The following is a 26,012-nucleotide window of genomic DNA, read 5'->3' on the forward strand; positions in this document are numbered from 1 at the left end:
CCTGCCTCCAATAATATATACCTGACAGGAGCCCATACATTCTCCTGCCTCCAATAATATATACCTGACAGGAGCCCATACATTCTCCTGCCTCCAATAATATATATCTGACAGGAGCCCATAGATTCTCCTGCCTTCAATAATATATACCTGACAGGAGCCCATACATTCTGCTGCCTCCAATAATATATACCTGACAGGAGCCCATAGATTCTCCTACCCCCAATAATATATACCTGACAGGAGCCCATACATTCTCCTGCCTCCAATAATATATATCTGACAGGAGCCCATAGATTCTCCTGCCTTCAATAATATATACCTGACAGGAGCCCATACATTCTGCTGCCTCCAATAATATATACCTGACAGGAGCCCATACATTCTCCTACCCCCAATAATATATACCTGACAGGAGCCCATACATTCTCCTACCTCCAATAATATATACCTGACAGGAGCCCATACATTCTCCTGCCTTCAATAATATATACCTGACAGGAGCCCATACATTCTGCTGCCTCCAATAATATATACCTGACAGGAGCCCATACATTCTCCTACCTCCAATAATATATACCTGACAGGAGCCCATACATTCTGCTGCCTCCAATAATATATACCTGACAGGAGCCCATACATTCTCCTGCCTCCAATAATATATACATGACAGGAGCCCATACATTCTGCTGCCTCCAATAATATATACCTGACAGGAGCCCATACATTCTCCTACCTCCAATAATATATACCTGACAGGAGCCCATACATTCTGCTGCCTCCAATAATATATACCTGACAGGAGCCCATACATTCTCCTGCCTCCAATAATATATACCTGACAGGAGCCCATACATTCTCCTGCCTCCAATAATATATACCTGACAGGAGCCCATACATTCTCCTACCTCCAATAATATATACCTGACAGGAGCCCATACATTCTGCTGCCTCCAATAATATATACCTGACAGGAGCCCATACATTCTCCTGCCTCCAATAATATATACATGACAGGAGCCCATACATTCTCCTGCCTCCAATAATATATACATGACAGGAGCCCATACATTCTCCTGCCTCCAATAATATATACCTGACAGGAGCCCATACATTCTGCTGCCTCCAATAATATATACCTGACAGGAGCCCATACATTCTCCTGCCTCCAATAATATATACCTGACAGGAGCCCATACATTCTCCTGCCTCCAATAATATATACCTGACAGGAGCCCATACATTCTCCTGCCTCCAATAATATATACCTGACAGGAGCCCATAGATGAAGCGTCTGCTGCACTGAGGGGGAGGAGCTGTGGGACGTCATCATTATCACATGTCCTTCTCTTCTCTCCTGAGCTCCGCCCCCTGATCACATGGTGGTGACGTCACCACAGGTCCTCCAGCTCTCAGTGCAGCTGCCCGTCCTGGTTGTGTGCAGTTCTTGCTCTCTGTTATCAGCCGGCAGGACGAGATCCCTCCAGCTGATCCAGTGTTCATCCCTCCTTCTCCTGAATGACCCCGAGGATGGACGAGGACGAGACCACCAGAAGATTATTACACTTCACCCTGGAGATCATCTCCCTGCTGAGCGGAGAGGTAACTCCTCTACATTTCTATCAGCTTTATTGTGTTATGTAACAAGTCCGACATCAGGTTTTGCTATCTGATCTGAGAGCAGCATGATGTGGGGGCAGAGACCCTGATTCCAGTGATCGGTCGCTTACTGGGCTGCTCGCTGCAGTTCTGATGAAATCCCTGTTTCTTCTGCTGTAGATCTAGTAGTGCTCTGAGCTCTGTATAGCCCCGCCCACAGCACTGATTGGCTGCTCTCTGTGCACTGTGCATAGGCAGAAAGTCAGTGGTGGGGTTGTGACAACCTGGCAGCAGGTTTACTCGTCCTCCAGTGATCGTCTCCAGCTCATTAAACAGGGATTTTATCAAAACTGCAGCAAGCAGCCCAGTATGTGACACGTTACTGGAATCAGGGTCTCTGCCCCGACATCATGCTGCCCTCAGATTAGTTAGAAAAAAACGGGTGACAAATTCCATTTAACCCATTTACGACATTCACCGTACATGTACAGCGTGAGGATCACATGGATTCACTCCGAGCCGCGGCGCGATCATCAGCCGGTGTCAGCGGTATATAGGAGCTGACGCTCTGGGGCAACGGTGATAGCGGCGATCTCAAGCGTTTAACCCCTTGGATGCTGCTGTCAATAGTGACTGCAACATCAATTGACATTGCAGAAAATACTAAATAAAAAAAAAAATATATATATATATATATATATATATATATATATATATATATATATATATATATATATATGTGAATCCATTAAATACAAATATTTATGTAAAAAAATAAAGTACATGTTTGGTATCGCCGAGTCCGGAACGACCCGACCTATAAAACTGTCCCACTGGTTAACCCCTTCAGTAAACAACGTAAAAAATAAAATAAACAATGTGGCAAAAAACTTTGTTTTATCATCATACCGCTGTACAAAAATTGAAATAAAATGCGATTAAAAAGTTGAATGGAAATAAAAATGGTACCGCTGAAAACGTCATCTTGTTCTGCAAATAACAAGCCGCCATACAGCTCCATCAGCCGAAAAATAAAAGTTATAGCTCTCAGAATAAAGCCATTTAAAAAAATTATTTTTTTTCTATAAAATAGTTTTTGTGTAAAAGCGCCAAAACATAAAAAAGAAAATATATAAATGTAGTATCGCTGTAATCGCACTGACCCGAAGAATAAAGCTGCCTCATCTATTTTACCACATGCAGAACGGCATAAAAAAAATCCCTCTAAAGACAAAGCCTGAATTGTTGTTTTTTGTTTATTCTGCCTCCCAAAAATTGGAACAGAAACCGAACAAAAAGTGTCACGTGCCTGAAAATGGCACCAATAACAACCTCAACTCATCCCGCAATAAGTCCTCACATGACTCTGTCGGTCGAAATATGGAAAAATTATAGTTCCCAAAATATGGCGATGCAAAAACTAGTCTACAAAAATAAAAGCGTGTTTTAGTGTGTGACAGCTGTCAATCATAAAAAAACTATATAAATCTGGCATCGCTGTAATCGCACCAACCCGAAGAATAAAGTCTAATCACTTATACCGCACGAGGAAAGGTGTAAAAAAATGAATAAAACCAATTTTGCACCTGCTGCTGATTTGTTCATTCTGTCTCCCAAAGATTGCAGTAAGGCTCTGCTCACATTTATCCTGCGCTCTGCGCTGAGCACTTGCATCGGGATTTCCGTGTAAATCTCTGAAGCACGTGATTCAGACGGAACCCCCGGCGGAAGATTCCCTGTAATGAGGCAGATGGAGGCAGTGTGGACGCCGTCTAGTCTATAATCCAGCTGTGTCCATCTTTTTAGGCATGCCTAAAGGCTCCACTGGCCATAGTTTTTTGCATTTATGAAAAGAAGGACACTGCTGAACAGAGGCCATACAGAGTCCAGAGTAACTCTGCTGCCTCATTATAGTGAATGGATCCCTCTGGGTTTTCATCTGAATCTCTTCACTCAGAGATTTAGATGGAAACCCCCAATGTAAGTGCTCAGCGTAGAGCACACGATAAATGTGATCTCAAATGTTATGTAAAATGTTCCCAATAAAAGCTGCAGCTCAATCCACAAAAAAGCAAATCCCCACTCAGGTCCGTCATCTTTTATCGGAAATACCGTATTTTTCGGACTATAAGACGCACTTTTTTCCTCCAAAATTTTGGAGGAAATGGGGGGTGCGTCTTATAGTCCAAATGTTGGGGGAGGTGTATATATATGTGGGGTGAGCGGTAGCGGTGGAGGAGTGGGGCACAGAAGGCAGCAGCCGCCCGCTGCAGCCTACACTGTCCCCGCTGCTAAAGAAAATGAATTTTCACTGCTCCCCACGCCTATGGGGCGTGGGGAGCGCTGAGTATTCATGCTCCTTAATAGCAGCACACAGTGTAGCCTCGCTGCGGCTCCTGCTGCTGCCGGAATCGCCTGTGCCCGCTGTTAAAGGGCATGAATATTCAACCTCTCTCCACAAAGTCACTGCTCCCCACGCACACAGCCCCGGCGTGGGGAGCAGTGACTTCCTGCAGCTGATCTCTACTTGTGAGCCGTGCATGGCAGTGACATCATGCGCGGCTCACATGGAGAGATCAGTGCGGGCAGACAGGACGCAGCGCTGGTGGAGAGTAGAAAGGTGAGTATGAGTGTTTATTTATTTTTTTTTATGTGCAGCCTGATGGGGATTAGGGGGACCATGCATACTAGGATAAGGATGAGGGGGCCATACATGCCAGGGTAAGAATGAAGGGGCCATACATGCCAGGGTAAGGATGAAGGGGCCATACATACCAGGGTAAGGATGAGGGGGCCATACATACCAGGGTAAGGATGAGGGGGCCATACATACCAGGGTAAGGATGAGGGGGCCATACATACCAGGGTAAGGATGAGGGGGCCATACATACCAGGGTAAGGATGAGGGGGCCATACATTCCAGGGTAAGGATGAGGGGGCCATACATTCCAGGGTAAGGATGAGGGGGCCATACATACCAGGGTAAGGATGAGGGGGCCATGCATACCAGGATAGGGATGAGGGGTGCCATGCATACCAGGATAGGGATGAGGGGTGCCATGCATACCAGGATAGGGATGAGGGGTGCCATGCATACCAGGATAGGGATGAGGGGTGCCATGCATCCATACCAGGATAGGGATGAGGGGTGCCATGCATCCATACCAGGATAGGGATGAGGGGTGCCATGCATCCATACCAGGATAGGGATGAGGGGTGCCATGCATCCCAGGATGGGGATGAGGGGTGCCATGCATACCAGGATGGGGATGAGGGGTGCCATGCATACCAGGATGGGGATGAGGGGTGCCATGCATACCAGGATGGGGATGAGGGGTGCCATGCTTACCAGGATGGGGATGAGGGGTGCCATGCTTACCAGGATGGGGATGAGGGGTGCCATGCATACCAGGACGGGCATGAGGGGTGCCATGCGTACCAGGACGGGCATGAGGGGTGCCATGCGTACCAGGACGGGGATGAGGGGTGCCATGCGTACCAGGATGGGGATGAGGGGTGCCATGCGTACCAGGATGGGGATGAGGGGTGCCATGCGTACCCGGATGGGGATTACGGGTGCCATGCGTACCAGGATAGGGATTACGGGTGCCATGCGTACCAGGATAGAGATTACGGGTGCCATGCATACCAGGATGGAGGGATGCCAGGTATACCAGGATGGGGATGGGGACCACGTATAAAAGGAAGGGGGGGGGGCATATATACCAGGACGGGGATGAGGGGTGCCATGCATACCAGGGCGGGGATGAGGGGTGCCATGCATACCAGGACGGGGATGAGGGGTGCCATGCATACCAGGACGGGGATGAGGGGTGCCATGCATACCAGGATGGGGATTACAGGTGCCATGCATACCAGGATGGGGATTACGGGTGCCATGCGTACCAGGACAGGGATGAGGGGTGCCATGCATACCAGGATAGGGATTACGGGTGCCATGCATACCAGGATGGAGGGATGCCAGGTATACCAGGATGGGGATGGGGACCACGTATAAAAGGAAGGGGGGGGGCATACATACCAGGATAGGGGATATTGTCAGAATTGGGGGATATTACCCCTATACCAGTGTCAGCAGAAGACTCCCTCCCCCTTAAAAGTGCATCATGACCACATTTTTTGCTTAATTTTTTTTTTTTTTATTATTTTCCTCTTCTAAAACCTAGGTGCGTCTTATGGTCCAAAAAATACGGCATAGGGGCTTCGACGTTACTGGTAGTACTAAGGCTCAGGCAAAGTGAAATGGCTCCTTGTCTTCCCCCCCCCCCCCCTCCCCCAAAAGAAATCCAGTGAATTCTTCGCTACCAAATCCTCCCTTCTGAGCATTTTTGTAGTGATGAGAACCCGCCTAATTTTCTGGTGCGTGTCTCCACATGCATGAGCTGGGCACTACAACGTCCTGAGCATTTACAATGTACGACACTGGCAGATTTGCAATTTACGCTCAGTAACATCCACTGCTGCTTGTTTCTGGAAAACACCCATGGAGTCAAAATCCTCACCTCACCTGTAGATAAATTCCCAGAGGGGGTATAATTTCCAAACTGGGGTCATTTGAGGATGGAGGTATTCTGCGCTTCTTGCAGCTAGGGGCTTTCTGTGTATATGGAGTCTGCAAACTATTAAACGATAATTTGTTCTCTATGAGTCAAATATTGCTCCGTCCCTCCCGAGTCTCGCCGTATGGGTAAGCAGTACTGTACCGCCACATATGGGGTATCGACACTTTTAGCACAAATTGTGTGAGAAATGTAGGTGCCATTTTTACCCATTTTCCCGTGTGACAATGTAAAATCTGCGGCTAAAATTAAATGTTTGTTGTAAAAATGTAATTATTATTTCTTCACTGCCCAATGGTATAAAATTCTGTGACCCACGTGTGGTGTCAATATGATCACTGCACCCCTAGATGAGGTGTAGTTTGTAAAATGGGGTCACTTATGAGGAGGGGCTCTCCTTCCCTTCATATCGGGTATCAGTGTAATCAGGAGATATTGAACAACAAATTTTCTGTTCCATTTTTAAACAATTATCCCTTTTAAAAATCGAAATCTTGAGGCCAAAGTAACATTTTAGTGGATACTTACGGCCCTGCAATGCAATGGGGAAAGAGACATAGCGGATCAGAAAAACTGCACTACATTTCTAATTGGAGGTATTTCCTAATATTATTATTATTACACCTACTACATATTGGGATAGAGCTTTGAATACCCCTTTAACCCCTTAAGCCCCGCGGGTGGTTTGCACGTTAATGACCGGGCCAATTTTTACAATTCTGACCACTGTCACTTTATGAGGTAATTACTCTGGAACGCTTCAACGGATCCCCCTGATTCTGAGATTGTTTTTTCGTGACATATTGTACTTCATGATTGTGGAAAAATTTCTTCGATATCACTTGCGTTTATTTGTGAAAAAAACGGAAATTTGGCGAAAATTTTGAAAATTTTGCAATTTTCAGAATTTGAATTTTTAAGCCCTGAAATCAGAGCGATATGTCACACAAAAGAGTTAATAAATAACATTTCCCACATGTCTACTTTACATCAGCACAATTTTGGAACCAAAATTTTTTTTTGTTAGGGAGCTATAAGGGTTAAAAGTTGACCAGCGATTTCTTATTTTTCCAACAAAATTTACAAAACCATTTTTTTAGGGACCACATCACATTTGAAGTCACTTTGAGAGGTCTGTATGACAGAAAATACCCAAAAGTGACACCATTCTAAAAACTGCACCCCTCAAGGTGCTCAAAACCACATTCAAGAACTTTATTAACCCTTCAGGTGCTTCACAGGAATTTTTTGAATGTGGAAGAAAAAAATGAACATTTAACTTTTTTCACAAAAATGTTACTTTAGACCCAATTTTTTTTATTTTCACAGGGGTAACAAGAAAAAATGGACCCCAAAATTTGTTGTGCAATTTCCCCTGGGCACGCAGATACCCAATATTTGGGGAAAAAACACTGTTTAGGCGCACGGCAGGGCTCGGAAGGGAAGGAGCGCCATTTGACTTTTTGATTGTAAAATTTGCTTGAATAATTAGCGGACGCCATGTTGTGTTTGGAGAGTCCCTGTGTTCCCAAACATTGGAGCTCCCCCACAAGTGACCCCATTTTGGAAACTAGACCCCCCAAGGCACCTATCTAGATGCATAGTGAGCACTTGGAACCCCCAGGTGCTTCACAAATTGATTCGTAACAATGAAAAAGTGAAAAAAAAAACACTTTTTCATTTTTATGAATCAATTTGTGAAGCACCTGAGGGTTCCAAGTGCTCACTATGCATCTAGATAGGTGCCTTGGGTGGTCTAGTTTCCAAAATGGGGTCACTTATGGGGGAGCTCCAATATTTGGGCACACAGCGGCTCTCTAAATGCAACATGGTGTCCGCTAACAAATTTAACGCAAAATTGGCTCAAATTGTTAGCGACACCATGTTGCGTTTGGAGAGCCGCTGTGTGCCCAAACATTGGAGCTCCCCCACAAGTGACCCCATTTTGGAAACTAGACCCCCCAAGGCACCTATCTAGATGCATAGTGAGCACTTGGAACCCCCAGGTGCTTCACAAATTGATTCGTAACAATGAAAAAGTGAAAAAAAAAACACTTTTTCATTTTTATGAATCAATTTGTGAAGCACCTAGGGGTTCCAACTGCTCACTATGCATCTAGATAGGTGCCTTGGGGGGTCTAGTTTCCAAAATGGGGTCACTTGTGGGGAAGCTCCAATGTTTGGGCACACAGGGACTCTCTAAATGCAATATGGTATCCGCTAACAAATTGAATGGAAAATCGGCTCAAATTGTTAGCGGACACCACATTGCGTTTGGAGAGCCCCTCTGTGCCCAAACTTTGGAGCTCCCCCACAAGTGACCCCATTTTGGAAACTAGACCCCCCAAGGCACCTTTCTAGATGCAAAGTGAGCACTTGGAACCCCCAAGTGCTTCACAAATTGATTCGTAATAATGAAAAAGTGAAAAAAAAAACACTTTTTCATTTTTACGAATCAATTTGTGAAGCACCTAGGGGTTCCAAGTGCTCACTATGCATCTAGATAGGTGCCTTGGGGGGTCTAGTTTCCAAAATGGGGTCACTTGTGGGGGAGCTCCAATGTTTGGGCACACAGGGACTCTCTAAATGCAACATGGTATCCGCTAACAAATTGAATGGAAAATCGGCTCAAATTGTTAGCGGACGCCACATTGCGTTTGGAGAGCCCCTCTGTGCCCAAACTTTGGAGCTCCCCCACAAGTGACCCCATTTTGGAAACTAGACCCCCCAAGGCACCTTTCTAGATGCATAGTGAGCACTTGGAACCCCCAGGTGCTTCACAAATTGATTCGTAAAAATGAAAAAGTGAAAAAAAAAAACACTTTTTCATTTTTATGAATCAATTTGTGAAGCACCTGGGGTTCCAAGTGCTCACTATGCATCTAGATAGGTGCCTTGGGGGGTCTAGTTTCCAAAATGGGGTCACTTGTGGGGGAGCTCCAATGTTTGGGCACACAGGGACTCTCCAAATGCAACATGATATCCGCTAACAATTTGAGCCAACAATTTGTTAGCGGATATCATGTTGCATTTGGAGAGTCCCTGTGTGCCCAAACATTGGAGCTCCCCCACAAGTGACCCCATTTTGGAAACTAGACCCCCCAAGGCACCTATCTAGATTCATAGTGAGCACTTGGAACCCCAGTTGCTTCACAAATTGATTCATAAAAATGAAAAAGTGTTTTTTTTTTCACTTTTTCATTTTTACGAATCAATTTGTGAAGCACCTGGGGGTTCCAAGTGCTCACTATGCATCTAGATAGGTGCCTTGGGGGGTCTAGTTTCCAAAATGGGGTCACTTGTGGGGGAGCTCCAATGTTTGGGCACACAGGGACTCTCCAAATGCAACATGATATCCGCTAACAATTTGAGCCAACAATTTGTTAGCGGATATCATGTTGCATTTGGAGAGTCCCTGTGTGCCCAAACATTGGAGCTCCCCCACAAGTGACCCCATTTTGGAAACTAGACCCCCCAAGGCACCTATCTAGATTCATAGTGAGCACTTGGAACCCCAGGTGCTTCACAAATTGATTCATAAAAATGAAAAAGTGTTTTTTTTTTCACTTTTTCATTTTTACGAATCAATTTGTGAAGCACCTGGGGGTTTCAAGTGCTCACTATGCATCTAAATAGGTGCCTTGGGGGGTCTAGTTTCCAAAATGGGGTCACTTCTGGGGGAGCTCCAATGTTTGGGCACACAGGGACTCTCCAAATGCAACATGATATCCGCTAACAATTTGAGCCAACAATTTGTTAGCGGATATCATGTTGCATTTGGAGAGTCCCTGTGTGCCCAAACATTGGAGCTCCCCCACAAGTGACCCCATTTTGGAAACTAGACCCCCCAAGGCACCTATCTAGATTCATAGTGAGCACTTGGAACCCCAGGTGCTTCACAAATTGATTCATAAAAATGAAAAAGTATTTTTTTCTTCACTTTTTCATTTTTACGAATCAATTTGTGAAGCACCTGGGGGTTCCAAGTGCTCACTATGCATCTAGAAAGGTGCCTTGGGGGGTCTAGTTTCCAAAATGGGGTCACTTGTGGGGGAGCTCCAAAGTTTGGGCACAGAGGGGCTCTCCAAACGCAATGTGGTGTCCGCTAACAATTTGAGCCGATTTTCCATTCAATTTGTTAGCGGATACCATGTTGCATTTAGAGAGTCCCTATGTGCCCAAACATTGGAGCTCCCCCACAAGTGACCCCATTTTGGAAACTAGACCCCCCAAGGCACCTATCTAGATTCATAGTGAGCACTTGGAACCCCAGGTGCTTCACAAATTGATTCATAAAAATGAAAAAGTGTTTTTTTTTTCACTTTTTCATTTTTACGAATCAATTTGTGAAGCACCTGGGGGTTCCAAGTGCTCACTATGCATCTAGATAGGTGCCTTGGGGGGTCTAGTTTCCAAAATGGGGTCACTTGTGGGGGAGCTCCAATGTTTGGGCACACAGGGGCTCTCCAAACGCAACATGGCGTCCGCTAACAATTTGAGCCGATTTTCCATTCAATTTGTTAGCGGACACCATGTCGCGTTTGGAGAGCCCGTGATGTGCCTAAACAGTGGAGCTCCCCCACAAGTGTCCCCATTTTGGAAACTATACCCCTCAAGGATTTTATTAAGGTGTATAGTGAACATTTTGAACCCAGAGGTACGGCACATTATTTGTTTACATTAGGTCATCATATTGAATAAGTTGTCATTATTCTTGAGCGCAAGTGCTCGCTACTTGAGTTTGCATCGGGTACTCAGGTATGCACCATGTACAGCGTGTGCTCGAGTGACATGCTCGAGTCCCTGCTCCGCATGTTTCACGGTTATTAGACACCCAAAAAAAAACATGCGGGGATCGCTCGTGCATGGCAGGCAATCCCCGTAAAGTTTTTTGGCCGCGAAGCATATGGGGCAGAGACTCGAGCATGTCACTCAAATACCCACGATACTCAATGCATACCAGAGCACCCGATGCAAAATCAAGTAGCGAGCACTTGCTCTCAACACTAGTCGCCATATCGTCATCTTTTTTTCTTACTTTTGAAAAAAATCCCAACCCCAGCCCTAACCCCAGCACAACCCTAGCCCCAGCACAACCCTAGCCCCAGCACAACCCTAGCCCCAAACCCAGCCCTAACCCTAGCCCAATCCTAACCCAAGAGTTTATTTTTGACGCCGTTCCTTGTGCGGTATAAGTGATTAGACGACTTTATTCTTCGGGTCGGTGTGATTACAGCAATGCCAGAATCATATGGGGTTTTTATGACTGACAGCTGTCACACACTAAAAGACGCATTTTTTGTAAAATCTAATTTTTGCATCGCCATATTTTGAGAGCTATAATTTTTCAAGATTTTGGCAGACAGTCATGTGACGGCTCGTTTTTTGCGGGATGACTTGACGTTGTTATTGGTGCCATTTTCAGGCACGTGACATTTTTTGATCGCTTTCTATTCCGATTTTTGGGAGGCAGAATAAACAAAAACCAACAATTCAGGAATTGTTTTTTTTTTTTTTTTTTTATTCTGTTCCGCGTGTGGTAAAATTGATGAGGTAGCTTTATTCTTCGGGTCAGTACGTTTACAGCGGTACCACATTTGTATCATTTTTCTATGTTTTGGCGCTTATACACAATAAAAGCTATTTTATAGAAAAAAATATTTTTTAGTATCGCTTTATTCTGAGAGCTATAACTTTTTTATTTTTCGGCTGATGGAGCTGTATGGCGGCTTGTTTTTTGCGGGACGAGATGACGTTTTCAGCGGTATCATTTTTATTTATATGCGTCATTTTGATTGCGTGTTATTCCACTTTTTGTTTGGCGGTATGGTGATAAAGCATTGTTTTTTGCTTCGTTTTTTTTTTTTTTTTTTTACCGTGTTCACTGAAGGGGTTAACTAGTGGGACAGTTTTATAGGTCAGGTTGTTCCGGACGCGGCGATACCAAATATGTGTACTTTTATTGTTTTTTTTTAATTTTTTTTATAATAATATTTATTGATGGGTACATTATATTTTTATTTTTGGTGTATTATTTTTTTTATTTTTTTATAATATTTTTGCACATTTTTTTTTTTTTTTTTTTTCCACTTTCACACAGTTTATACACTTTATTACTTTGTCCCACTCTGGGACTTTCACTTTTTTTTTTCTGATCGCCTGCATGGCACAGGAATGGAGCACCATCCCTATGCCATGAAGGCTGTCAGAAGTGCACAGTGTGAAGATTGCTTGGAGATGCACTGCGCATGTCCAGGCAATCTTCCTGCTCTCTGGTGACCCGGATGTTGTCATGACGACATCGGGTCGTCATGGCAACACCTGGGAAGCCTTTGCAGACTGCGCTGGAAGCCGGAAGAGGAGGTGAGTATCGCCAATCACCTTCCCTTGCCCCCGCAATGCCGCGATCGACTTCGATCGCAGCATCGCGGGGGTTAATGTGCTGGGAGCGGTGCAGGACCGCTCCCTGCACATAGTACCGGGTGTCAGCTGTGACAATCAGCTGACACCCGGCGGCGATCGCGCCCGCACAGCCTGTGTGCGCGCGCGATCGCCATGACGTACTAATACGGGTCTGGGTATTAAGTCCCAGGGCACAGACGCGTATTAGTACGTCAGATGTCAGTAAGGGGTTAAGTAGGCTGCCTTCCCCCTATATATCGTGTGAGCCCGCACACAGTCCCCCTATATACAGCATGAGCCCCCACGTAGCCTCCCATATACAGCATGAGTCCCCACGTAGCCTCCCATATACAGCATGAGCCCCCACATTGCCTCCTATATACAGCATGAGCCCCCACGTAGCCTCCCATATACAGCATGAGCCCCCACGTAGCCTCCTATATACAGCATGAGCCCCCACGTAGCCTCCCATATACAGCATGAGCCCCCACGTAGCCTCCCATATACAGCATGAGCCCCCACGTAGCCTCCCATATACAGCATGAGCCCCCACGTAGCCTCCCATATACAGCATGAGCCCCCACGTAGCCTCCCATATACAGCATGAGCCCCCACGTAGCCTCCCATATACAGCATGAGCCCCCACGTAGCCTCCCATATACAGCATGAGCCCCCACGTAGCCTCCCATATACAGCATGAGCCCCCACGTAGCCTCCCATATACAGCATGAGCCCCCACGTAGCCTCCCATATACAGCATGAGCCCCCACGTAGCCTCCCATATACAGCAAGAGCCCCCACATAGCTTCACTATATACATACAAACATCACATACACATGAGAAAAACCACCACATACTCATTTCTCTCCCGTTCCCCCAGCGCTCTGCCTCTGCTTCTGTCTCTGACTGACTCTCTGCAGTGCACAGCTGACACGATGAAATGATGTCATCACATCAGCTGTCTCACAAGCTGATTGCTGTAAGAAGACGGTGGCGGTCTGAGGGCCAGACTTAAAGTGAAACTGGTCAGAATTGAAATATTTGTCCTGGTCAGGAAGGTGAAAACAGGCTGGGGGTGAAGGAGTTAATAGGAACCTGTAATTAGTTTTTGGGTCAAAAAGCCACAACTATTTCATTATGTCTCTGGGGTTTTGTGTTTTACCACTTTTTCTCCATACACAGGATTACACAATAGTGAGGAAGACACCGGGGGAGGGTGTGACTCCCATCATCCATCACCAGGAGTCAGGAGGGCGGAGCCCGGGCCCCATCACAGAGCCTCCCCCGCACCCCCCGATACATGAGAGGAAGAAGAAGAAGATCCTAGAGCTCAGCAACAAGATGATTGAGCTGCTGAGCGGAGAGGTGACTGCTGGGACATTATACAGGACAGCACTGGAGGATTCTGGGTGATGAGCGGAGAGGTGACTGCTGGGACATTATACTGGACAGCACTGGAGGATTCTGGGTGATGAGCGGAGAGGTGACTGCTGGGACATTATACTGGACAGCACTGGAGGATTCTGGGTGATGAGCGGAGAGGTGACTGCTGGGACATTATACAGGACAGCGCTGGAGGATTCTGGGTGGTGACTGGAGAGTTGACTGCTGGGAATGCTGGGACATTATACAGGACAGCACTGGAGGATTCTGGGTGATGAGCGGAGAGGTGACTGCTGGGACATTATACAGGACAGCACTGGAGGATTCTGGGTGATGACTGGAGAGGTGACTGCTGGGACATTATACAGGACGGCACTGGAGGATTCTGGGTGGTGAGCGGAGAGGTGACTGCTGGGACTTTATACAGGACGGCACTGGAGGATTCTGGGTGGTGAGCGGAGAGGTGACTGCTGGGACATTATACAGGACAGCACTGGAGGATTCTGGGTGATGAGCGGAGAGGTGACTGCGATTCTGGGTGATGAGCGGAGAGGTGACTGCTGGGACATTATACAGGACGGCACTGGAGGATTCTGGGTGATGACCGGAGAGGTGACTGCTGGGACATTATACAGGACGGCACTGGAGGATTCTGGGTGATGACCGGAGAGGTGACTGGTGGGACATTATACAGGACGGCACTGGAGGATTCTGGGTGATGACCGGAGAGGTGACTGCTGGGACATTATACAGGACAGCACTGGAGGATTCTGGGTGATGACCGGAGAGGTGACTGCTGGGACATTATACAAGACAGCACTGGAGGATTCTGGGTGATGACCGGAGAGGTGACTGCTGGGACATTATACAGGACAGCACTGGAGGATTCTGGGTGATGAGTGGAGAGGTGACTGCTGGGACATTATACAGGACAGCACTGGAGGATTCTGGGTGATGACCGGAGAGGTGACTGCTGGGACATTATACAGGACAGCACTGGAGGATTCTGGGTGATGACGGTGTCGTTGTCAGGTTCCTATAAGGTGTCAGGACGTCGCTGTCTATCTCTCCATGGAGGAGTGGGAGTATCTAGAAGGACACCAGGATCGGTACCAGGAGGTGATGATGGAGGAGCTCCGGCCTCTGACATCACCAGGTGAGAGGAGACTCTTGTTGGCTCCGGGGGATGTGATGACGTCTCTCGGCCTCGTCCTATAATAGATGATTTTTCTCCAGACTTGCTCTGGTTTTCTCTACATTTTCTCACAGCTTTCATTCCCTGATTATTCTCTTCTGATCTGTGAGTCGCGGTTTCTCCGCTGTCGTCTTCATCAGTCTTGAGTCTTCGTCCTCGGCGGCTTCTTTCAGAATCTTTCGCCTTCCTTAGAGCATCGGTCACATTTTGTCTGCAGATTTCCCAATGGAATTTTTCATAAAGTCCCACATTCAATATAACAGCGGATCGTCCTTTGCTTTCCTTATGAGGAGGTCAGAGTTCTCGTTAAGTTCTATCAGAGCTCGTTGCTCTGATATCATTAGATTATGATATTTCTGTCCTTGAAATTTTGTGTTCCTTTTTAATGTAAGTAGTTCATCTTCAATCATTTCCTAGAAAACATCCAAGACTGGTGGACGAGACTTGACCGGATAGTAATAGAGATTTTTTTTTATAACAAACGATTGAAAGTAACTGTCCGTTGTGTTGAATCGCTGGAGTTTTATGATCAAGAAGTGAACCCTGTTCATCAAAAGTTCCAGTTCTATTGGGAACATCATCATGAGAAACTTCTTGTAACGAGTTCTCCACGTTCTCATTCTGTTCATTGACCATGAAATGACAACGCAAAGTGAAAGTTCTCACAAATTTATTCACATCTAATAAAGTTCTATGAACGTCAAACTCATTTGTCGGGAGAAGGTTAAGCCTTTGGATAGAACTGTAACTTCAGCCTCTGTTAATAGATAGCTTGACATGTTAATTACCGTGTTTTCCAAAGTTTCCTTTCTCGTTGGAGATATCTTTTATGTTTCCTCTTTCTTTCTCTCTGTCGTTTTTTGAAGATGATTGAGTTATGTCATTTTCAGGTTTTAGATTTCAAATATCTCATGATATAAGAGATATTTCTACAGTTTGTGTTTTTGTCTAAAATGATTTATAGACGAATCAGAAATATTATCAGGGGTATTATCATCTGTATTTTCCAGTGAAGAGTCATTATCGGTGAAACTAACTCTTTTAGAGAGAGAGGGATGAGAGCGTCTTTTACTCCTCAGTTGCAGAATGTCCTTTATTAGGCTATGTGCACACTGTGCGTTTTTGATGCATTTTTGCATCTTTTTTTCCATGCGGAAATGCACCTAAAACTCTAGGTAATGACAGTCCTGAAGTGCTATGCACATGATCAGGAATTTTCCACTCAGGATTGTCATTGCGTTTAAATCCGCAGCATGTCCATTATTTTTAGCTTTTCTGCAGCGTTTCCCGCCCATTGAGGTCAATTGAACTGCAGCAAACCCGCAGGTATAAATATATTTGCGGGTTTGCTGTGGATTTGACTGACTGAATTCAAGTCAATGAGTCAAATACTCCATAAAAATGCACAATGAATGGTACCCGGGCAGGGGAAAAAGACTACTTCTCCCATCGTCTGACCACCGCTCCCACTGGTAACAGCGGGAGCAGGCGCGGCTGAGGGGAGAAGTAGTCTCCTCAGTCGGCGTCTGTGCGCGGTGGTTCAAAAAAAAAAAATCAATATTAAAATAAAAACACCTTTCATTCTCACCTGTTCCGCGTCCTCCCAATATCCCCCGGTGACCCGATCACTCAGCAGCTGGCAATACACTGACGGGAGCGCGCTCACTCCCGGAAGTATACATCGCTGCACTGCCGGGACTGAGTTCACCAGCTGGAGATCAGCTGACGAGCTCCGGGACCTCACTTTATGGCATCGGTGCTGCGTGGGAATTTTCTCAAGAATTTTTCCACCAACACTGATGCAGTAAGTGAGGGCTCCGGGGCTTATCAGCTAATCTTCAGCTGATGAACTCTGGTGAAGTTGGCCCCAGCAGCAGCGATGTACACTGACAGGAGTGATTACACTCCTGTCAGTGTATACAGTGCTGTCTTCTCAGCAGTCACATCAGTGATTGACGTGGCTGCTGTAGAAGTGACCCGGATCGCTGTGGGACACTGGGATTACGTCATGACGGTGGACAGGTAAGGGATATGGTTGTTTTTTATTTTTGTTTTTTTACAGGAGACGAGGGATTCGGAGACTAGGTGTTACGTGAGTATACAGTGTTTTTTATTTTTAAATAAATTATTAAAACCGTGTTTAATTTTATTTCAATAAAAGACTTTATTCTGGCCATGTCTTTATTGAAAAAGCATTGAAAACCTTACTACGGGGTTATTAATGAGGGCGTCTTATAGATGCCCTCCCTTACTAACCTGAGCTTCATGTCAGCTGCCAATACAAGTCTGACATGATCCCCAACCCCATTACCCCAGTCTCCACCGCTACACAGGAGTGGGAAGAGCTGAGGCTAAGCTCCAGATTTGGCGCATCTTACTAATGCCCCCTTCATGACCCCTTCCCTGGCTATTAACATCAGCCCGCAGCTGTCTGTTTAGCCTTTTCTGGTTAGATTTTATAGAGGAACCCTACGTCAATTTTTTTCTGGGGTCCCCCTGTAATCTAGCCAGTAAAGGCTAAGCAAACAGCTGTGGGCTGTTATTAATAGCCAGGGAACATTTTTGGCTAATAGCCCCTTCCCCAGCTACTGATATCAGATCCCAGCGGTCAGCTTTCCCTCTGCTGGTTATGAAAATGACGCGGGAGACCACAACGTTTTTTCTAATTTTAGGCTATGTGCCCACGATCCAGACGTAGCAGCGCTTTGGACGCAGCATATTTTTTCTGTGTCCAAAACACTGTGTTCTATTGTATGCAGGTAAATCCACATGTGTTCACTGAACCATGCGGATTTACCACGTTTTTATTCTTCTTTAAATAGAGATAAATCTCCACATCGACAGGTTCTCTGCTCTTAGAGTGATCCCAGAGGATCCTGTCCAGGAGGGAGGCCGTGTCCTCATGGTGACAACATGAACTCTCAAAATACAATCCCTGGTGAATGGTCACCGTCCTTCCCCCAATCTCCATACAGTGAATTAGGAGAGAAGAAACTGATGGATGGAAATGTGGAGCTTTCTCCAGCTCCTCTGTGGTTCCATCCCTGGTGGAAGCGAAAACTTGGAGTTGTGTTTCTTAGTACGGCTCCTTCATATGACTGACGAGGGTCTTCTCTGTCCCTCTCCTCAGGGTCTTCATCCTCCGAGTGCAGAGCAGAGAGCATTAGGCTTTGGCCTCGCTGATTATCACTTCATACTCGAGGCCCACAATGTGCTGGGACCTCGGTACCGGTGGTGAGGACCACAGCAATGTAATTTTTTCCCTGATACATAAACATAGAATTACCGGTTCTAGGAGACGAGTCTCATATATAGACAGATACACGGCAGGTCATGTATTCAGTCTCTGTGTCTCCACAGATGGATCCAGGAGGAGGAATCCACCAGAGAGTTGTCCCCGTCCTCTGTATCCCCAGGACTGTCCAGAGGAGAATCACAACATCCCGGAGGATCATCAGGTAGATGACACTGAAGTCCCCACAACATCTGACCATGACGTGATGGGACCTGAGCTCATCTTACATTGTTCTTTGTAGGGTGAAAATCTGATTGATATTAAGGTTGAGGTTATCGATGAAGCAGAAGAGATGACCGCAATATGGGCCGATCAGCAGGGTGAGGAGGGGAGACTGTCATGTCTGTTCTGTGGTCATCTACTACTACTACCATCATCTCATGATCACATGACACAATCTATTCCGTCACTATGTGTTTCCTACAGATGGATCCAGGAGGAGAAATCTACCAGAGAGATGTCCCCGTCCTCTGTATCCCCAGGACTGTCCAGAGGAGAATCACAACATCCCGGAGAGTCATCAGGTAGACGGTGCTGAAGTCCCCACAACATCTGACCATGAAGTGATTGGACCTGAGCTCATCTTACATTTTTCTTTTTAGGGTGAAGATCTGATTGATATTAAGGTTGAGGTTATACATGGAGCACAAGAGGCGACCTCAATATGGGCCGATCAGCAGGGTGAGGAGGGCAGACTGTCATGTCTGTTCTGTGGTCACCTACTACTACTCCCATCATCTCATCATCACATGACACAATCTATTCCGTCACTTTGTGTTTCCTACAGATGGATTCAGAAGGAGAAATCCACCAGAGAGATGTCCCCGTCCTCTGTATCCCCAGGACTGTCCAGAGGAGAATCACAACATCCCGGAGAGTCATCAGGTAGACGGTGCTGAGCCCTGTACCGGATCTGTATATGGGGGGACATTTCTGATCGAGGTCATAGATGTCGTATATTTTGGTGGTTTCTTGTATTGTGCTGATTGTTACATCTGATATATCAGGAGGAAGATCCGACTAAGAATAAAGTGAAGGACGAGACAGAAGAAGAAGCGATGACGAGGAGGGATCAGCCGTGTGTGAGTGACGTGAAGGAGGAGATTCCTGTAGATGTTTCCACAGGTGTGTAATAATGACCGGCGTGTGATGATGATGATGATGATGACCGGCGTGTGATGATGATGATGATGACCGGCGTGTGATATCGTGTGCAGTCTCCGGTGCAGTGAAGCTTTATCCGCCGTCCACATCACAGCAGAAGCGTCCGGTGATGGCGCGGCTGCTCCTGTAGAGTCCGGCTGTGCACCGATGAATACCGGGGCCGCCTCCACACCTCTTCTTTATGATTTAGGAATCACATATTAGTTTTCCTTTGCCTTCTATAATATTCCTTCCATCCTTTACGTCCATATTTTCCTTACACAAGTCCGTGCTGCCATATAAATGACTGAGCTTGTGCTCCAGGTGATGAATCTTCCCGTCCTATGGATCTCGGGGATGTAGCAGCCTCTGCCGGGTGCTGACGAGTGACGACACATGTCACATGTAGAGTCGTCCTACCTGTCGCCTCTGTTTGCCTCCCACTGCCTCCTACACTGAGGCCGGCGTTCTGGTCCCTCCTCATCCAGGCCGGCCGCCCGGTGGCATGAAGACCCCTATGGTAAGTCAATAAGTGCCGTCCTATGGAGGTGTGGGTCAGACATACGGCTGTCATCCCTCTGCCACTATGGAGGCCATCTTGGATGTAGGAGGACCAGAACACAGGTCTCAGTCGGAGACAAGCGGAGGACACCAGGTAGGTGACAGTACATGACCGATGTTTAGTCCTCTGTGCCGGGTGGAGAATTGCTTCATCATAAAAGGGATTAGGAGCTCATATCTACAAACAGCTGCGATGGCCGCATCTAGAGGTGTCGTTATCTTACATCATGTTGGTTTTTGAGACCTGGTCCAATCAACATATAAACATGGAGATAAGATATTGTCCAGAGGGGGCGCCCTTCACCATGCACGGATTATATCCCCTGTCAGCGTCTCATTTATGGTGAATCTTGTAATATGGAGAGATTCACTATATTATAAACTTTTCCTGGGAAATTTTAATCCCAGAAAAATGAAGAGTTCCAAATAATAATAAAAGAATATACTCTTTATTTTGAATTAATTAAAAACAAGAATCATAACATGTCGGATAAAAAAAAGTAAAAACAGACACTGACTCCAGAGGGCAGTACGAGGATCATCCAATGTAATACTGTGAATCTCAATCAGTTTAAGAAATGTGTAAATATATATATATATATGTGTAAATATATATATATATACGTGTAAATATATATATATATGTGTAAATATATATATATATGTGTATATATATATATATATATATATATATATATATATATATATATATATATATATATATATATATATATATATATATATATATATATATATATACACACACATACATACATACATACATACATACATACATACATACATACATACATACACAGGACTGGAGTGCAGACATAAACTTTCATTAAGAAAACTCGATATAACAATCAAAGGAAAGATATCCAGAGAATTCCTAGACAATAATTCTCAAAACTAGGGTCTTATATACCAGTATATCAATTAAAGCTTTAGTAATCACCTGTCATAAGGTATACAGTACAGACCAAAAGTTTGGACACACCTCATTTAAAGATTTTTCTGTATTTTCATGACTATGAAAATTGTACATTCACACTGAAGGCATCAAAACTATGAATTACCACATGTGGAATTATATACTTAACAAAAAAGTGTGAAACAACTGAAAATATGTCTTATATTCTAGGTTCTTCAAAGTAGCCACCTTTTGCTTTAATGACTGCTTTGCACACTCTTGGCATTCTCTTGATGAGCTTCAAGAGGTAGTCACCGGAAATGGTCTTCCAACAATCTTGAAGGAGTTCCCAGAGATGCTTAGCACTTGTTGGCCCTTTTGCCTTCTCTCTGCGGTCCAGCTCACCCCAAACCATCTCGATTGGGTTCAGGTCTGGTGACTGTGGAGGCCAGGTCATCTGGCTTAGCACCCCATCACTCTCCTTCTTGGTCAAATAGCCCTTACACAGCCTGGAGGTGTGTTTGGGGTCATTCGGATGGAATAGCATGCCGCTGCAAGATGCTGTGGTAGCCATGCTGGTTCAGTATGCCTTCAATTTTGAATAAATCCCCAAAAGTGTCACCAGCAAAGCACCCCCACACCATCACACCTCCTCCTCCATGCTTCACGGTGGGAACCAGGCATGTAGAGTCCATCCGTTCACCTTTTCTGCGTCGCACAAAGACACGGTGGTTGGAACCAAAGATCTCAAATTTGGACTCATCAGACCAAAGCACAGATTTCCACTGGTCTAATGTCCATTCCTTGTGTTCTTTAGCCCAAACAAGTCTCTTCTGCTTGTTGCCTGTCCTTAGCAGTGGTTTCCTAGCAGCTATTTTACCATGAAGGCCTGCTGCACAAAGTCTCCTCTTAACAGTTGTTGTAGAGATGTGTCTGCTGCTAGAACTCTGTGTGGCATTGACCTGGTCTCTAATCTGAGCTGCTGTTAACCTGCGGTTTCTGAGGCTGGTGACTCAGATAAACTTATCCTCAGAAGCAGAGGTGACTCTTGGTCTTCCTTTCCTGGGGCGGTCCTCATGTGAGCCAGTTTCTTTGTAGCGCTTGATGGTTTTTGCAACTGCACTTTGGGACACTTTCAAAGTTTGCCCAATTTTTCGGACTGACTGACCTTCATTTCTTAAAGTAATGGTGGCCACTCGTTTTTCTTTACTTAGCTGCTTTTTTCTTGCCATAATACAAATTCTAACAGTCTATTCAGTAGGACTATCAGCTGTGTATCAACCAGACTTCTGCACAACACAACTGATGGTCCCAACCCCATTTAAGAGGCAAGAAATCCCACTTATTAAACCTGACCGGGCACACCTGTGAAGTGAAAACCATTTCCGGTGACTACCTCTTGAAGCTCATCAAGAGAATGCCAAGAGTGTGCAAAGCAGTCATCAAAGCAAAAGGTGGCTACTGTGAAGAACCTAGAATACAAGACATATTTTCAGTTGTTTCACACTTTTTTGTTAAGTATATAATTCCACATGTGTTAATTCATAGTTTTGATGCCTTCAGTGTGAATGTAAAATTTTCATAGTCATGAAAATACAGAAAAATCTTTAAATTAGAAGGTGTGTCCAAACTTTTGGTCTGTACTGTATATTGATGTCCGTAGCCTCCTCTCACCCCGACACACGTTTCGCCTTGCTTCTTCTGGGGCCTCTGCCTTAATATATATCACTGTGTCCAATCAGGGGGATCGTATGTCGCTATGTGGTACCCATGCGGTCAGTGTGGGCGCACTCCCGGAAGTTTGTGAGAGCCGGGAAACGCACATGCACACTGCCATCTCGCAAAAAAAAAGGACTCTATATAAATGATGTAATAGACTCCGGCTGCAATTAGATCTTTGGGGATGTTGAATATTAAACACCATATTTGTCAATCAAACTACAGAGTACCGGATATAATGAAGTGTAACAGTGATTGTTATTATGTGAGATACATTAATCATATAGCAACTAACTGATATTGTGTTGATAAATGTTATCGTTAGAAGACGTATAAATATCCAGATGGAAATCCGTGGTATATAGATATTTAGATATGAACATGTGAATCTGTATAAGTGCAGTGAGGGCTCGTTAATAGGAAGGATGATTACTACTTACTTGTATCAGTCCTAAACTGCATATCGGCCGCTCTAGTTGTACTAATGCTTGTGAAGAAGAGCCAATAATGCCTTCAGATAATATTAACGATATCAAATTAAGAGTAAGAATGGTCCTGTAGATGGAGGCCTAAGTCATCCCGGGGTATTATGGAAGCCAGACAAGGTTACCAAAGACAAACAGGAGCAATGAAAGCAGGTGCAGAATACATCTGTAACTGGTGACGCCCCGCAGACTGCTGGGAGATTAATAGGATGTGACGCTGCCCCATAGGTCACAGCACAGGAAAGGTAGGGGAGGGTGGGGTAGACGTATTACTGCACTCCCCATACCACTGCACTGGCCGTCCTGGAAGCCGGGGGAAGGGACCACCGATCTGAGGGGGCAGCGGAGGGCAGAGGACCCCATAGGGGACTGTACAGGGAAATGTGTAGTGTCCAGTCCCGGGGTGGAGGGTCGCTGTAACTGCGGTAATACAACTGATCCAAGCCAATAACAATATATTTATTTTTTTCTTTTAGGACTTTTCTACAATAAATACTTTGTTTCTTTTCAGACATTTTTGTGTTACCAAATCCTGGCGGCCATAAACCATAAGCGATGTATTGTTACATGGTGACAGTATTCCTCATTGTTCCCATATAATATACACAACGCCCTGATCAGTCTTTATTACACAAGAATAAGAGGAATAAACTTCATGAATTGTAAGAATAGACGAGATGGAAATAGGAGACTTTCTCCCCGGAGTCTCCACAGAAATCTGCGTATTTCTTCTTCCGTCTCAGGATTCTCGGTTCCGGGGTAAAATCTCTATTCAGTTAGGAAACATTGTTCCATCACTGAGATCGGAGGTGACGGCCGCTCCTGATAAGATTCTGTGTAGGGGGAGGGGAGAGGAGGGCGGGGCTAGAGGCCGAGCTCCTCCCATCTACATGGACTCTGACCAGTAGTGACTGTCCTCTCCTATCTCAGTAATGGAAAAGTCTTCTCATAGCGCCCCCTGCCCCAGCTCTGCCCCAGGGAACTGACGCACAATCACCGGCCGGCCACGTGATGCAGATGTGATTCATCAGAAGACGCCATCTTCTCCTGCTCCATCATCCACTCCTCACACTCTCTTGCCCATTACAAGCACTTTTAGTGGTGGACAGGGGGAGCATGGACACTCTTATTTTCTATGAACGACGGTGCATACTGGGTAAACAAGTTTACTTTTCAGATACACTAAACTAGTTGCCTTGACATACGTTTGACCACTTTTCCTTCTTCTAAAACATAAACTGTAAAGAGGATTTGTCACTTGCTCCAAAAGATTGAGTAAAATGTCTTTTAAAAACCCCCGAGCTCCGCTGAGTCTTCCACTGTTTTCCGTTTTGCACTGCGTCACTCTATTGCAGAGATATTCAGATTTGTTCCTTCTGGAGTGCATCATGTGAAATCTCTACCTTGCTGTCCAGCTGGCCTTTCTTCAGAGTCGTCTTTGGGGACATTTGCTTTCACCCCTCCCAGATGCTACTAATCACAGCTCGGCATCTGCTCTAGCGTGAGGCTGCCACGCTGTGATTGTCAGTATCTGGGAAGACTGGAGAAAGCACATGTCCCCGGAGACGACTGAAGAACGCAGAGATTTCACATAGTGCGCTCCAGGAGGAACAAATGTGAATATCTCTGCAATGGAGTGACACAGTGCAAAACGGAAAAGAGCAGAATTAGCAGAGCCCAGGGATTTTTACAAGATATTTAACTCAATTTATTTTTTAACAAATGACTGTCTATTTGCTGTCTAGTCTCTGCCACCCCTGACTTGTGCCAATGTCACCAGTTTATAAGTGTCATTCACTTTACCCGTCATTGTGTTAATGTTATGGCATGTAGTTGTCCTCCTTATTACCGGTACTTTCACTGACGAGGGTCTTCATTGTGAGATCCAGAAAATACATTTAGGATAAAAATATAAGTAAAAAATGGGCTTCCAGAAGATCTGCCAAGGATGTAGGGAGAGTTTTAAAACTTATTTTATGAAGCTACGAATTACTGAGCCGGTGCAGCTCCTTCATCAGGATGATACAATCTGAGTGATACCGGCCGTCATTTATACCATCCATAATGACATCACAACCTTAATGGTTGGATAGCCTCCAATCACATTCATTCACATGTGTTAAAAATTTACATACAATGTTAATAACATTTACAATTCCTACGTAAAACGCACTCAAAAACGATTTACAGATGAAAACAAAGTAAAATATTAGTCCTTATAACAATTTCAGTATAAAAGGCAAAAAATTGTGCGGTTTACAATAATATCCAAGCAAATCCTCAGTGAACGGTGTTGTCTGTACAATCATTGAGACCTTCCGGTGACGGTGGATGGTTCAATATCCAATATGACTCCCTGTCGACCGGTTTCTGGAACCTATTGGATGTGTGATGATCTGTTCTAAAAGGGCTCGTTTCAGACAATTGGGATCTTTCCTGTGATCAGTGAGGAAATGCTTGGACGCACCGTGTAATAATACCATTCCGTATGTTGTGTCTATGACTGTTCATTCTGTTGTGAATCGCTCGAGTCGTGAGACCGACATACTGGAGATTGCAGTCACACTGCGGCTGATAAATGATATAATTGGTGTTACCGTTTAAAAATTGATTAATAGGGAAAATTTCCCCTGTGACCGGGGATGAGAATGTTCTACATCTGTGACTTATATTACAACTGAGACATTTTGTTCCCCCACAACCATAGGAACCTCTGCTGGAGGTCTGTGTTAGGGA

General features: G+C 45.2%; 1 protein-coding gene across 2 annotated transcripts in view; it reads left to right on the top strand.

Moving 5' to 3' along the window:
• The first annotated feature begins 1,361 nt into the window (after window positions 1–1,361).
• Window positions 1,362–26,012, top strand: part of LOC141272235 (uncharacterized) — a 146,728-nt gene continuing 122,077 nt past the window's right edge. Inside the window, exons 1-9 of one of the 2 annotated variants that reach the window (XM_073682736.1) lie at window positions 1,376–1,602; window positions 13,765–13,947; window positions 14,998–15,121; window positions 18,521–18,618; window positions 18,697–18,775; window positions 18,882–18,979; window positions 19,058–19,136; window positions 19,243–19,340; window positions 19,463–19,580. In XM_073682736.1, the coding sequence (XP_073538837.1) occupies window positions 1,519–1,602; window positions 13,765–13,947; window positions 14,998–15,121; window positions 18,521–18,618; window positions 18,697–18,775; window positions 18,882–18,979; window positions 19,058–19,136; window positions 19,243–19,340; window positions 19,463–19,580 (961 nt within the window). In that variant the 5' untranslated portion in view covers window positions 1,376–1,518. Of the gene's footprint in view, window positions 1,603–13,764; window positions 13,948–14,997; window positions 15,122–18,520; window positions 18,619–18,696; window positions 18,776–18,881; window positions 18,980–19,057; window positions 19,137–19,242; window positions 19,341–19,462; window positions 19,581–26,012 lie in introns of both variants that reach the window. The other variant, XM_073682745.1, reaches the window with a different exon arrangement.

The sequence above is a fragment of the Phyllobates terribilis genome, unplaced genomic scaffold (assembly GCF_046119375.1).
Source record: "Phyllobates terribilis strain yellow unplaced genomic scaffold, ASM4611937v1 Scaffold_1__5_contigs__length_1240528914, whole genome shotgun sequence".
NCBI classification, from domain to species: domain Eukaryota; kingdom Metazoa; phylum Chordata; class Amphibia; order Anura; family Dendrobatidae; genus Phyllobates; species Phyllobates terribilis.